This window comes from Pygocentrus nattereri, chromosome 4 (genome assembly GCF_015220715.1).
Source record: "Pygocentrus nattereri isolate fPygNat1 chromosome 4, fPygNat1.pri, whole genome shotgun sequence".
NCBI classification, from domain to species: domain Eukaryota; kingdom Metazoa; phylum Chordata; class Actinopteri; order Characiformes; family Serrasalmidae; genus Pygocentrus; species Pygocentrus nattereri.
In genome coordinates, this window is record NC_051214.1 from 10,757,788 (window position 1) to 10,772,839 (window position 15,052).

Here is a 15,052-nt window from a genome sequence, read left to right on the forward strand (position 1 = left end):
GATAGGTCTGATCAGTGTTTATTAAGCAGTGTTTGATCATTTTTCTGTCTTGGATCTCAATTTTAGCATCGTATAAACATTTTTATATTTTCCACTCTGTTCCCTGAGACCTTTGAAAAAGTGTGGCCCTTATCTCGGAGCGAGAGCGCAAATTTAACATCAGGCTGTACCCTAATGAATACAGTTAAACCAGGGGGGAGGCAATCAAGCAGATGTATTAAATAAAATGAAGCCAGTTTATTGCTGACAGAAGCCAAATGGATTCTACTCATTTGCTGTATGTGTGGACCCCACACATGCTCTCAGAAACAATTTGAACTCATTCTCATTTCCAGTAATATTATTTGTGTCGACTCAAGCAAAAGCAGTTCAAGCAAGGCAACAATCTCTTTTGCTAGAAGCTCAAGTACCAATTAGTCTAATTAGAGCTAGACACTTATCAACATGAATTCAACAAAGCTTTTCCACTTGATCAACTGTCTGCTGAATTAGTTTCATGTGTGTTACATGTGTCTGGCATTTACTGTGATCTCCATAAATATATGTGTAAATTGAGTCGAGAACCCTCCATCCGTTTATGAGGAACAATAACATCGAAATCTAACAAGCGAGTCACAGCAGAACGAGGGCTTTTTTGGAATATCAGGCCCATTATGTAGTCAGTTCCTCAAGTGCCAAGCTGATTTGAGTATTGTTTCCATGCAAAATCAGCCTCGCTTTTTAATTACTTGTTTGCCTCTGCAGTTCTGCCATTAAAGTTTTGTGGCTTCATTAGATAGGACACAATTAGTAATTCACAGTGGTAATTGATTGGGTGATTGATCGAGGAAAACTCAGACAAAACGCACAAGCAACTACTCTCCGCTAGACAAATGGCTCCTCGTTAGCCGTCTACAAGAAAAACACTAGTGCCTTAATTTGTTTAGCATGGTTATCCTGTTTGTAAGGCTCATCTGCTGCTCTGGCTGCTCTGTTCCTGTGGTAATCAAAGGACTGCACCACTTTTCTCAGCCTTTTCAGTCTGCACCACAAATGAAAGGAGATTGAGCTGTTTATTTCATAAATAAATAAACACATAAAAAATTGATTGCGCAATCAAATCAAATTGAGGAAGTTCCACTTCATACCAAATGAGTCAATCGCTGTGGATATGTTTGGTGTTCAGAATTGGCTGCTTTAATTTTGCACAGGAGCTGTGAGGCTGACGTAGCTAATAAGTAATGGTAGCTCATACTGGTAGCTTGAAATGGTGCGTTCTGGGTTTCCTGCTACATTCTGGGTTCTCCATGCTACATTTTGGGTTCTCTGCTGCCTTCTAAGTTCTCTATATTTCTTTCTGGGTTCTCCAATATGTATCGTAAGTTCTCTGACAAAGTCTTGATTGTCTTTGCTGCGTTGTAGTATTTTGGGTTCTTGGTTGATCTCTATGCTGCACACTGGCTTCTCTGCTCTGCTCTGGATTCTCTGCTTGCCCTCTGAGTTCTCTCTTGTAGGTTAAACTGTGTACCTTACATTATGCTGTGTTTGGGATTCTGTGTTATACTCTGTGTTCTGTATTCTGGCTTAACCACTTCAGTCTGCATTCTCTGTTGAATTCTGGGCTCACATTCCACATTCTGGATTCTCTGTGCTGCTTTCTGGTTTCTACTTTTTCTTGCTGTATCGTGGGTTCTCTGGTTTCTGTATGCTATATCTGGAGTTCTCTGGGTCTGTATTCTAGATTCTCTGTGCTGTATTGTGGTTTGTGGCTGTATTCTGCTCTGTTATTGGTTCTATTGTTTTTGTCCATGTTCCGAGTTATTTTAGATTTCTATGCAAGTTCTCTGCACTGAATTCTGTAATCCAGCTTCTCTATGATGTATATTTGTTTCTCTACTGTATTCTAGGGTCTCGAAGTTCTTTGCAATGTGTTCTAGATTCTCCTTGCTGTGTTTTGTATTGTTTTCTGTTATTCTGGCTTCAGTCACGCTCCACAGGTCCCAGTGGGTGAGCCTGAGCGCTCGAGGCCTCCCACGCAATCTGCCTTTATCAGACACTGACCTTACAGCAGAGTTCACCCACTAATTACTATTATCACTGCTACCATTTCAGATGATTGGTTTGAATAGATTTTAGGTGTTCCGGCGTGGCTCTGAGTGGGGATGAAAATGACTGAGATAATGCCTCGAATTTGGAGAGCTTTATAGTTTGTGATTATGTCCATCATCTTCTCTCTGCCTGATTTATCTCTAACACCAAAAAAAGACTCCTTTGCTGAAGCATTGTTCACCTTGCCTTTCATGAATAGCTCTGTTCTCTCATTGTTCTCCTCCCTTTGCCTCATTTCTCTCAGCACAAATTTATTAAAGTGGCCTTCGGCCCGTCCGCACTGTTTGCTTCCAGTCTGCCTCTTAGCATGCGGAGCTTCTCTGAGGAGCTTCATATAGAGCCCCACCCCGCAGCTCCTATACGAGAGGAGGCCATTCTCACGATTAATAGTGCCCTGCATGGACACCTCAGCAACCTCTTCACTATCTTGCTCATAACACATGGCAAGCCAGAGAGAAAGAGCAAAAGGCAATATAAAGTTAGCATCAAAATATTTGAGCTCATAAAAGAAGAAGAGCCAGTGTTGTCCCCCCAAGCCTTTGGCTTCACATAGAGGGGGTGTTGTGACTCAGTCGCCGCTTTCTGAGTCATATTTCAGCAGCTGAACTTTAAGCATTTCAGAGCACACTGCCTGAAATGTATAGGAGGTGTAGCCTACAATATAATTCGGCAGTCAAAAAGTCAAGTCAAACTGCTGAGAGAGGGTTTTTTTTTTTTTTTTTTTAAAGTGCTGATCACTAGTGCACAACTGAAAAAGAATGTAAGAAATAGACTGTTTTGGCTACATCTACATGAGATTTGCTGAGATGTGCAAACACTATTCAATCAGATTTGAGCTGATATGTGGTCATTAGAGGGGAGTATTAATAATTTGACTTGATACCTGACAGTGCATTATCAATACATTTTCCAATGCAGTGAAAAATAAGGTGTGTCTCTTTTATCCTCCTTTATAAAAGAACCACACAAAATATCTAAAAGAGAGATAAGAGGCCCTTAGTAGTTCCACAACAGGGAAATTTCACCTTCGCATTTCACCCATCCGTGCAGTGAACATACACATTAGTGAGCACACACACACTAAGGGGCAGTGTGCGGCCCTATTCTGGCGACCTTGTGGTCACAAGGCTGGTTCCCTAACCTCCAGCCCATGACTGCCCCCACATAAGTAGGCACCTATGGGGGCAGAGATCTATGCAGGCCACTGGACTGCCTCCACACTAAACTCCTCCAACTGTGTCTTTATGGACCATGTTTTGTGCATAGGGATGCAGTCGTATTCTAACAGGAAAGGGCCTTCCCAAGACTGTTGCCACAAAGGTGGAAGCAGATAAATGTCCAAAGTGTATACTGTAGCATTAACAGTACCCTGGAACTACTGGAACTAAGCTGAGCCCAAACTCTGAAAAACAGACCCCAGACTATTATCCCTCCTCCACCACCTCTGGTAGGTAGCATTCTCCTGGCATCCACCAAACTCAGGTTTGTCCATTACACTGTCAGATAGTGAAGCATGATTCATCATACTAGGAAACGCTTCCACCGTTTGAGATTGTGACAGTGTGCCTTACACCACTTCAGCGAATGCTTGGCATGGCGAATACTAATTTTAGGCGTGTGTTACAGCTGCTCAGCTACGGAAATTTCATGTAGCTCCCAGTCCACAGTTCTTGTGCTGATGTTGCTTCGTGCTCAAGTACTTGTTTGGTCTGCTGCTTTGTGACCAAGCTGTTGTTGCCTCTAGGTGCTTCTATTTCACAGTAATAGAACTTACAGTTGGCTGGGGCAGACTCAGCAGGGAAGACATGTCAAAGGTGACAAAGGTGGCATCCTGTAATAGTGTGTGTTTAAACTTAATGAGTCGACCCATTCCCCTGCCAGTGCTTATCTATGGAGATTTCATGGCTGTGTGCTTGATTTTATACACCTGTTAGCAATGGATGTGGCTGAAACTCCTGAACTCAATAATTAGGAGAGGTGTCCACAAAGTGTATATCTCCCTGTAATACTTTCTAAAATGGTCCATGTCATGGAAAACAGAATATTCCCCACTTTTGTGAAATATTTGACATTCTGTTGATTTTTTAACTGAAAATAAATTTATCCTCTAAGGACAGCAAACATCTGTACATTTTAATGCACAATTACTGTAAATTTGCTGAATTTAAACCTATGCAAAGTTATGGCACATTTTAAGTTTTGTTCTTTTCACTATGTTAATTTCAGCAAATGAATAAAATTGTGCACCTAATTTTAGTGGGCAGTTTATGCCAAAATGAATTGTACATTTTAAGATTGTTTTTTATTTTCTTATAGAAAATCAACAAAACATGCCATTTCAATTGAGGTGTTTAAACTTTTGCATACAACTATATAAATTCTGAGTATGAAAAGTAACTTCAAACTTATGAAAAAGGAACTTGCTGCCAAAACCTGGCTGAGAACAGCAGAAGCAGCTCATGTTGTAGTGAAGACCCAAGCTGTTAGTAATGCAGTTTGCAGGTGTGCAGAAAGGGGGGAAGATGGAGTGATTGTGGAGTGGGGAAGGGATTTGGGCGGGTTGGGTGGCTGAGAGAGAGAGAGAGAGAGAGAGAGGCAGTCCTGACTGCTGATGCTTTCTGCTTTGGCTGAAAGATGGAGTGTGAATTGAAGGATGTGTGGTCCAGACCGCAGCCATAATGAAGTGGATTTGGTTGGATTAGGCACCAAGTCGGCTCCAAAATAGCCGCCAGGATCTCACGGTTACAACTGGGGCGTGATGCCGGCCTGGGCCAAAACTAACAGGAGCTGCTCCCTCACTGCCAAACGAGGGAGGATTATCTCCACCGGCATCCTTAGTTCCATCAGCGTGTGCGGCAGTGTGCTCGCACACCTATATTTGGGTTTCCGCTAGTGTGTGTGCAGTAATTATGTTGGCATTATTATATCTGTGCGCATTTGTGTTTCCTCTTCTTCCCTTCCGATCTGTTGCTTCATCATTCTGAAGCACCTCCTCCCTACTTCCCCCCCGACATGCTAACAGATGCCCTTCACGGCCGGAGCACACGGGCTTTTACTTACCCAGCATGCTGCTGCACTCAGAGGACCAGTGTTTCCTTCCAGTGCCGCCTACTCCTCCTCTTTCCCGCAGATCCATGGAGCAGAGGAGCAGAGCTTATTTCAGTCTCTCTCTCTCTCTCTAGCTGTCTTGCACCTGCTGTCTTACTGTCTGTGAGCCCCTCTGCACACCTTAAATACCCCCTTGGAGGCATACTCAACATTTTAAAGCTTGTTCCTCATCCCATCTAGCTGTTCATTTATCGTCTTTGCTTGAATTTTACTTTGGTAGTCTCTCAATTCCTCCCTTTAAAAATACAGGTTTCATTACACAGGTTTACATATTGAACTTTGACAACTCAATAAACTGTTTGACTTCATAAATGGCTCTTTACATGGTGAAATAGTTCTCTTGGATGGAAAACCTGTTGATGGTGTTCTATGTAGGACCAAAAAAGGTTCTGCTATTGGTGTATGGCAAAGAACCTTTTTTGGTGCTGTGTAGTTTGGATCCTGTTGTCTTAATGCTTCATTACTAAACACTTCAACCATAAGGGCTTATATATAGGCCCATCCTTCAGTACCTCACAGTGCTGTAGTGGTGTCTAAATAGGTTGGCATCATATGAATAATGTTAATACTAAACATACAGTTCCTCTGGGTGGTCTGGTTTCTTCCCACAGTCCTAAGACATGCAGTCAGGCCAGTTGGAGAAATTGCCCCTAGTTGTGAATGTATGTGTTAATATGTCTGTGTGTCTGCACTGTGATTGACTGGCAAGCTGTCTAGGGTGTTTCTTCCCTTGCACCCAGTGACTGCTGCGATAGGGTGCTGCTGCACCCTCTTTGACCCAGAAAAATAAGCAGCTTAGATAATGTATGTGTGTGTATGTACACATAAAGAACTCTGCGAAAGGAACCCTTTTGCACCCCTTTGCTTTATTTCAATTTCCAGTCACAAAAAAAAAACTAACGCAAATTACTCAGAATCCTCAGCAACTTAATACGTATATTTTTAAGTATTGAGTGGTTCCACCTTTTGCCTTTATTACAGATTCCAAAGTTCAGTCTTAGTAGTTGGTTTCATTTTCTGCTTCTCACGGTCCAAGTAATCCCAATTACATATTTGTACTCAACAATCTATAAAATCTTACTCCACATCTCAGGTGTCCAGTTTTAATGTTGTAGTGCAGATTTTCACCCCTTTTTGACAACTAAATATTCAGGCTCATAGTTTTGGATTGTCTTCTCACAGTGAAAGGATGGACATTTTCAGATCTGATTCAAGAAAGACCTTGTCTTATTAGATAGTTTTAGTGGTCTCCTAGGTCTTGCAGGCTTGTTAGGAGGCCTGTTTTGTCTAAATCTTTTTCTTTTTTTTTTTACTTCAGTTTTGAAAGCTCCTGTATCACTTACCTTCCTTTGACTTATGTTCAACAAATGGATAGTCATTCAAAAAACAATGAATTCCGTAACGTATTAGTCATTTTTGTCACTTTGACTATTGTCATGAAATTGCCATTTTTGTCATTTTTTGGAAACTGAGTCTACAAATGGCGTTGACACGGTAGTTAAGACTTTCCTTTCTGCTTTTTTTCTGTATTCTGCATATTGAGTGCGATAGAGTGGAAGAGCGTTTAGTGTTATACCTCCTTTTGATTCTCAACAAGAAGCAAGTCTGATGTTCCCTGTAGAAGCAGTAAAAGGTACAATCAGGCAGTATTTGCACTGTTGATCAGCTGGCACTTAAACTGTTTGAACACGAGTAAAAGAAACAAACGGCTTTATTAATCACTATGTAAAATTATTTGTTAATTGTTAGATTTGTTTCAGTTTGTTTGAGTTTTCAGTTTGTTAGAGGCCTGTTTAATATTTGTTCTCAGCTAAATATCTCAGCCTTTTTTTCTTTCAGTCTGAAAATCAAAACTGGCACTTTTGACCATTTTTGGCCAAAATGTTTTGGTGTCAAATTGCATCCCTATTGATATTTGTTAATTAGTATTTCTTGGCTTGTTTGCAATTAGTACAAAATGCAGCTTGTGGATTGCTTACAGGCACAGAGAATCGTTTCAGCCTAAGATCCAGTTTAGAGGTCTATTACAGCTCTTGTTTTTAAAGCTCTTAATGGACCAGCCACATCCTGTGGGCTGACTTGCTTCTCCCTTACTGTGCCCCAGGTCTCTGAGGTCTTTAGATGGGTTACTTTGGACTGTTGCACAGTGTCAGTTAAAGCTTAAAGGGTGATTGTGCCTTTGCGGTCGCTGCACTGAGCTTGTGGAACATCCTAACACCAAATATTAGTTGTGTTCCCTCTGTTGCTGCTGTTAAATGAAAACCTAGAACCGTACTTCCCTGCGTTAGCGTTTAGATATCTTGTAAGCATGTAAATACAGCGGCATGTTTTTGTCCTGTATGTGATTTTGTTCTGTGTTAATTTATATCTTTTATACAGCGTTTTGTTTTTTGACTGTTGCTTTAAATATGTTTTATTAATAAAATGTACCTAATAGTACAGAGCTGAACATTTATACTAGCTGAAATTCTTATTAATGCATGAGCGTTATCATAAATTTTTTTCTGGTATGCTACAAATAAACGCTGATAACACAATGTGCAAAACAGTGCAACATGCTAATGTTAGTCTGTTTAGCTGAGTGGCGGGTATTTCAATCACAATACAAATGAAAATGTAAAAGCGTCAGACCTTTGATCACCTCCCATTGCCTAGTCCTTTGCATCTGAGGTAGTCCGCTTTGTTTTCGAGGCAGTGGTCATAAAGGAATGGCCCGTCATGTTGGCTTAGCCTTACCCTAACATGGACACCAGAGAGATTGGCATGCTTTTGTTTCCTCTCGTGCCACCCAACTTGGTCAGCTGCATCAGTCGACAGCATGGTCAAGGCCTTGTACACAAAACAAGCCATGGAACTGTTGGTACCTTAAAGCTGTATAACGAATTTTTTTTTCAAAATCCAGCATTCCCAATTGCATTTCATTCTGACAGCTGGAGGCACGATTGTATGGGATGCAAGAATGAAACAAATGATGTCAGAAGTTTAAGGAAGCTAAAATTAGCTTCTTATTCAAAATCCCCATTCCACCTTAAATGGTGGATCAGTTACATTCTGGCTCCTGTACAGGTGCTTGCTCCATTTAAGGTGGAATGGAAAATTCAAACAAAAAGCTGGCAAATAAGATTCCAACGTCAAGCCTTTTAGAAATTAAGATGTGAAGCAACACTTAGACACGCATGCAGGGTATTGGAACCCAATATTTACATAAGTTTACTCGTATATTATTTATAGTTTTGTTTTTACTGTTGTGCACAATAAAAAAAAATAATAAATTTAATTACGAAAAGGCTAATGGACATTAAAAGTCAAAGTTAACTAACAAATATATGCATTCTTAAGCATCTAAAATTGTTTTAATTTTTAAAAATATATATATAGCGTGATCTAAACTGAAACCGTCTGAAATGATACCACAAAAGACATTTTGGCCAAACCTTACTTACTACATGCGAATATGACAAATGATTATTTTCGCTTTATGATGTGAATGGCTTGCACACATTACACATCTTTATGAAGATGGCCTTAGCTTTCAAGGAGGCAGCTGGACTGTCTTCACAGGCTTCATCAGCTTGTCATAAATGTGTAATAAACATGTATGCAATATTGTGTCTGTATGTAATACTTCTTTGTATCTAATGGTGCTTCTTGCTCATCCTCCACAGGTGTCAAAGGAGCTGAAGCAGTATGATAATAAGATCATCGAGTGCACATTCAAAAATAACTCCTGGGTTTTCATGAGGCAGAGAATAGACAAGAGCTTCCCCAACTCCTATGATACAGCGATGGGTGAGTGCCAACACTGTAACCTCTCCTACACTGGATATTTAAATAAGCCTATTGAAGCTTTCCATCTATCACGAGTGGTCAGCTAAATCAATCTGAGGCAGTGAATGCATTTGAATTGCATTTTTACTGTATTATTAACAGTAATTGAATAGTAATTCATTTCTTTGAACAATCTATATGCTAGTGAGGGATACTGCGGTCACAAAAAGTCCAGTTTGGTGATTTTCCTGCTCTAACAAATCTATTAAACCAGCTAACCAGGGCTGTATGATTAATCACATTTTTATCATTATTGTCAAGAGTTTCCACAATAATCAGGGGCTGTGATAACAGAACAATTCAAATTACATTACACATGTAGCACCAGCGTGATGTTTTTACACTGAGAGGGACATAGCATTAGAAGCTCTAGAAGCAGGTTTGAAACCTGCTTTCCAGTTTAAAGAGAGAGTGACTTAACCACTCTGCTATAAATCTAAATACATGCAAGCTGCAAATCTAGTCAGAGAGACTCGTTATATCATTTCTCTTATTGTCAGCAACTTTTGCAAACATCAAAGATGCAGGTAAACAAACACACATAGTACAGCCACAGCACGTCAGAAGCAAAGATCCCAGAAATTTTTCCTCCCTCCAAAAACAAATAAAAGGTAAGAACTCAAGTGAAAGAGGGGAAAAAATACAGGATCTCTTGAATACATTTATTTTTGAAGTCACGAGTTCTGTGTATGTGAAGTAAAAGATCCAAAACCATACCCATGACTTTGTTTAACAACCAACTTTGCAGACTTCAAACAGGCTAAATATTCAGTCAGGCTTTAAGTTGAAATATTTACTGAAAGATTCACTGTAAATAACATACAGAGTTACCTGATTTACTGTCACAAGCTTCACATGTCCATGTGTAGGCTGGAGCTGTATAGTATAAAACCATTAGCTTGATGCTAATTTATCATGGGGGAAAAACATGGTTGCAATAGTAGAACTTAAGAAGCATTATTGTTGCAGTGGATAAACAAATGCTTTTAAAATGCAGCGTTCAACACTTAGCACTGTTACATTAGAATATAATGTACAATTATCATCATATGATGAAAATTAAAGTTTAAAAGTGACTGCTTTATGTTGGGGCCTATCACAGCTCTCAGTAAAAACTTTTATTGCACGGTTTCTGTGCTCTAGTCCTAATACTGCTTTGAAGTGGTTCCCATCAAGAGGCGCCACATGAACAGCATTCCAGTTTGGATAAAGACGTCAGGTACATTGACATTTTCGATGCAGAACGAACTGGCTTCTTGTGACATTGGTGTTATTTTCATCATGGCAGAAGACAGAAGTGAGCAAACAGCAATCGTAAATTGTGCAATGTTGTAAATGTAGTATTGTGCTAATGGTACAGTGAATTTTAAACACGTACAGTTAATCCACATTTCTACTTCATATAAATATAAAACTCCAGTAAACTAGGTCAAAACCGATAGATGCCAGTTAATAAACTACAGCACCCATTTCATAACATCAGTTTTTACACAAACATGGACATTGGGTGAACGAGTCTCTCTTATTGCCCAAACTGCAGAACTGCAAACATGCCTATATGATAATTAACACACACAGAGCAAAAAAAATTGTTTTTTTTAATAAATATTTTAATACACATACTGTACATGCATAACCACCTACAGAGTTATACTGTTCAAAAACGCCATTCAGAAAATATTTTAGCTTTGAGCTTTTTGGGTTTTTTTTTTTATAGACTATCATGGCATCGTAAGCTGTGATGGGTAACTATTGCGAAATGAACTTTTTTGTCTCACCACATGGGATAGTAACTAACTGATTGATGTGTGTTTGAGGTGTGTTTTGAGCAGGAGTATGACCAGTCTGTACTAGACTAGTTTTTATGAATGTTTGCATTTGTAGACTTAAAAAATTCAATGTGCCCAAAAGAAAAATTGGCCAGATGTTAAACAAAAAACATACAGGTTTAACATTCATGAGCAGCCAGCATAAGGTGATGGTGAAGAGGTGATGCATATATTTTTGCTCAGAATGAGTCAGATGATTAGTTCAGATGATTACTTGAATGAAAATATCCATACCTGGCTAAATACATTTTGTTTTCCTTCATGCACACTGGGGTGCAACTGTATATTAATAATAAAGCTTTTAACTCTGAAAAAAGATAATCCACACTCCAGTAGTAAACAGCAGGCTGCAGGCAAATGCAGCTCAGTAAGGTCTCAGAGTCATGGGCTGTCTAAGGGCACCACACTGTTTTCCTATGTTCTTTTGTTTCTAACACTTTGTTATGCCCTGTGGATTGGCATAGATTTGAGTTTTAACCATCTGTGCTACCAAATATGCTGTTTTTTTTCTCTCGTGTTTGAACAGCATCCGCCTCGCTTCTAATTTCCACTTGGCTCTTGGCCGACTCATTAAAGTCGTGGACGTTAACAGCAGCATGACCATAGTGCACTGAAAGATAATCACAAATAAAGTAATAACAGTTCCCTGTATATATACCCCAGAGCCTGGCCATGGCTGGAGGATATGGCTCGTCATCACATGTGTGCTAATGTCCTGTTCCTGTCCACCGCAGCTGTGTGCAACAGTATCCAGTATCCGGTCACTAAGGAAAACCTCCTGGAGTTCCTGGACCGTTGCGCCCAGAGCCAGTCCCGGAAACACCATTCGGACCTGGATACCCAGCTCATGCCCCCTCCCCCTCCAAAGAGACCCAACCATGGCTTACCGTAGAGTGGGACAGGTTTGAGTTGCGCTAGTGTAGCAAGATTTGTGTTTTGTTTTTTTTTATTATTACTATTATTATTATTATTTGTATCTCCAAACTATCATCGATCATCACCAGAAAACCAGCCGATGGCATTTGTGAGACGTTTGCGCTGTAACATTTCGCAGCTTGGTCACTTTCCGAACTCTCAATAAAAACATCTGCCAGACAGCAGACGCTGCACTGCTTTGAAATCTCTTTAGAACAATGTGGAGATCCTTGTCTGAGCTTTCAGAGCTGAGACAAGTTCTTGTTTAAATAAATGAATAAATAAATGTGTTACACTGACATTTGTTTACCTCCTTTTTTATTTATTTTCCCAGCATTCAGGATGTTCTCAAGAGATCATAGCTACTGTCTATGCAGAATGGATGACTGTCAGTTGTTTCCTGCTTTTTTTTGTTTGTGTTTATGTTTTCCACAGAGACCAGTGATAATTTTGACCAATAGACTGTTCCACTCTGTTCTACCATGGTTAAATCACGGTCAGTCACAGAAGCAAGCATTTCGCTGATGTAGTTTGAATGACTCATGTAGGCTTTGCTACCTTGTTTAGAATTCAGCTGTTTAGTTAGCCGTGGTGACCTTTTCCTTCAGATTTGATTCTTTTCAAGGCATTGCCCAGTTCATCCAAACACTGAGGCCTCTTGAACTTCCTTCTCCATTAGTGCAGTCAAAGGATATGAGGCACCAGACTGCCCTGTCTCTTCTGATTTAGTTTGGCATTCGCTTCAGAAATGCCAGAAGCAGCGGTGACACAGCGTGGGGTCTTCGACACGAGTCTTCTGAAACAAGTGCAGCCTATCAGAATCTGTGGAATCTCCTGACCTGTCAGAATACAGGGTCAAATGGTAACAGTTCCAGACTGATAGTGCAAGACCAGAGTGCACTGTATACAGGCTGCTACCCAGCCTTTTTCTGCTGCTTTCCAGTGAAGCAAGAAACTGGACAGTAGGACTGTCCTTAAACATTTTTCTAGTCCACCAAAAGGCCCCCCAAGCCAAAAGAAGGTTGTAGAAACCTGAAATTAGTTCACCCTCACCCTTAAAAATCCCAAGCTTATTATATTCTATGGCTTTTTTATTCATTAACTACAGTCAGCTACATTATTATTGACACCCTTGGTAAAGGTGGGTAGAAAGGGTCAAAAAAATAAATGTTTAATGCTTAATCAGCTCAGTCGCACACAGAAAATATGATATAATTCTAACCTTTCTCTGAAGGAAATATAATCTAATACTCTCCTAACAGCAAGCAAGCTTTTAAATGGATTGTCGTATCGCGTCAGAAAGCCGTCAGGATGTCTACACTGGAAACGTCAAATGCACTTGTCAAGTCAAAACATGAACAAACCATGGTAATAAATGACCAGCTTCACTGACAGAGCTGTCCAGCTGTGCTTTTAGGGCATAGATTTAATAGACCATATAACAGGTTATATTTTACCCCCAATTTTAAGATCATCAAAGTATTCAACATTATACCATATTCGTGATAGGCAACTCGGTTGTATTGGCTGACTAGCTTGCCAAGTATCTTTAGTTTATCAATCAGTTACACAAAAACAGTTCGCCTCTAACCTCCAGCACTCTGCCAGTACCTCTCCAAATTGTTTACTAAAAGGGTCGTAGAAGTGGAATGACAGTGACACGATGCATCAAGAATAGAAACGGCGTCCATCAAAATGTTGCGTCACATTGTACCATCTTGCTCTCTGCCACTCACAGCTGGTGTGGACAACTTAATTAATTATAATGAGAGCGTTTTCATTTTGTTGTGGTGTTTTTCATTAACCTCAACCAATCTTCACCAAGGGTGCCAATAATTATACAGCTGGCTGTACATGGACTACAATGCAAACTATTTATTCTTAAGTTATAGAAGTGTGTAATCAGTGTTTAAACCCACTGGAAGGTCCTGGCCATTTACATGTATGGCATTGAATATGACAAATCTGTTGCAGGTTGTGAAGAAAAATTAAATCAATATCTTGAATACTAGGCTGTAAATAGTTTATATTCGTACCCACACAGAGGATATTTTCTAGATTTTATTCCCCTCTGTTGCTCTTCATTACCTAGTGTACCCTGTAACAATACATTTAGTGAAATCGAGCAACGCTTAAACTATACAGAGGCTTGATTGCTACATGGTCCAAACTAGAGGTCTGCATTTATGAAACTGAAAGCCAAACCTGACCCGCAGCCACAACTTTGAAACCTGACCCGAACCCTTTGCTCAGACATTGTCAACAGGGGTCGGATATCATACACATGGATTTTACAGAGCTTTGCTTTGTTAATTGCTTGAATTTATCAACTGATAATGTTGTTCTGGGTATAAACTGGTATTTTATACATCTACACAAACAGTCTTGTACCTGGCAGGGAGCAGCGTCCACCCTCTCCTGATCAGTTGTTAATGTCAGCCCCACTGCGCTAAAGTACTTCTCGCTACTGCTGCAACTTGCAGAAATGACAAACATCCATGACGTTCTGTTGAACAGCATCTCCAGTTTTATACAGGGGCCCATTTAACCCTTTCTCAAACCCCAGAGCTATTCTTTACACAGCCATAGACGTTTCTATATTACTATATATTACATATATATACTCTGACTAGCCACCTCTTAAAACCACCTTTGTTTTACACTCATTGTCCATTTTATCAGCTCCACTTACTGTATAGGTGCACTTTGTAGTTCTACAGTTACAGACTGTAGTCCAGCTGTTTCTCTGATACTTTGTTAGCCCCTTTTACCCTGTTCTTCAATGATCAGTACCCCCATGGACCCTCACAGAGCAGGTACTATTTGGGTGGAGGATCATTCTCAGCACTGCAGTAACAATGACATGGTGGTGGTGTGTTAGTGTGTGTTGTGCTAATACGAGTGGATCAGACACAGCGGTGCTGCTGGAGACACCTCAGTGTCTGCTGCTGTACTGAGAATAGTTCACCAATCAAAAATATCCAGCCAACAGCATCCTGTGGGCAACGACCTGTGACCATTGATGAAGAACTAGAGCATGAGCATGACCAACACAAACTGCAGAAACAGGTGAGCTACTGTCTCTGTCTTTACATCTACAAGGTGGGCCTACAAGGTAGGAGTGTTTAATAGAGTGGACAGTGAGTGGACACGGTGTTTAAAAGCTGCAGCAGTACTGCTGTGTATATATGTAACATTACTGTACAGAGAAGATGTGTGGGATTACTCAAAATCCAATCCAAAAACAAACCCAAGCCCAATATTGTACATAAAAACTGGCCCAA

The 15,052-nt window shown here is 40.1% G+C and overlaps 1 protein-coding gene across 1 annotated transcript in view; it reads left to right on the forward strand.

Annotated features, from left to right (window-relative positions):
* The window catches only part of rngtt (RNA guanylyltransferase and 5'-phosphatase), a 211,863-nt gene extending 199,796 nt beyond the window's left edge, over window positions 1-12,067 (forward strand). Inside the window, exons 15-16 of the mRNA XM_017697713.2 lie at window positions 8,862-8,985; window positions 11,588-12,067. Coding sequence (XP_017553202.1) covers window positions 8,862-8,985; window positions 11,588-11,745 — 282 coding nt within the window. The 3' untranslated portion in view covers window positions 11,746-12,067. The remainder of the gene's footprint in view (window positions 1-8,861; window positions 8,986-11,587) is intronic.
* The last annotated feature ends 2,985 nt before the right edge of the window (window positions 12,068-15,052 follow it).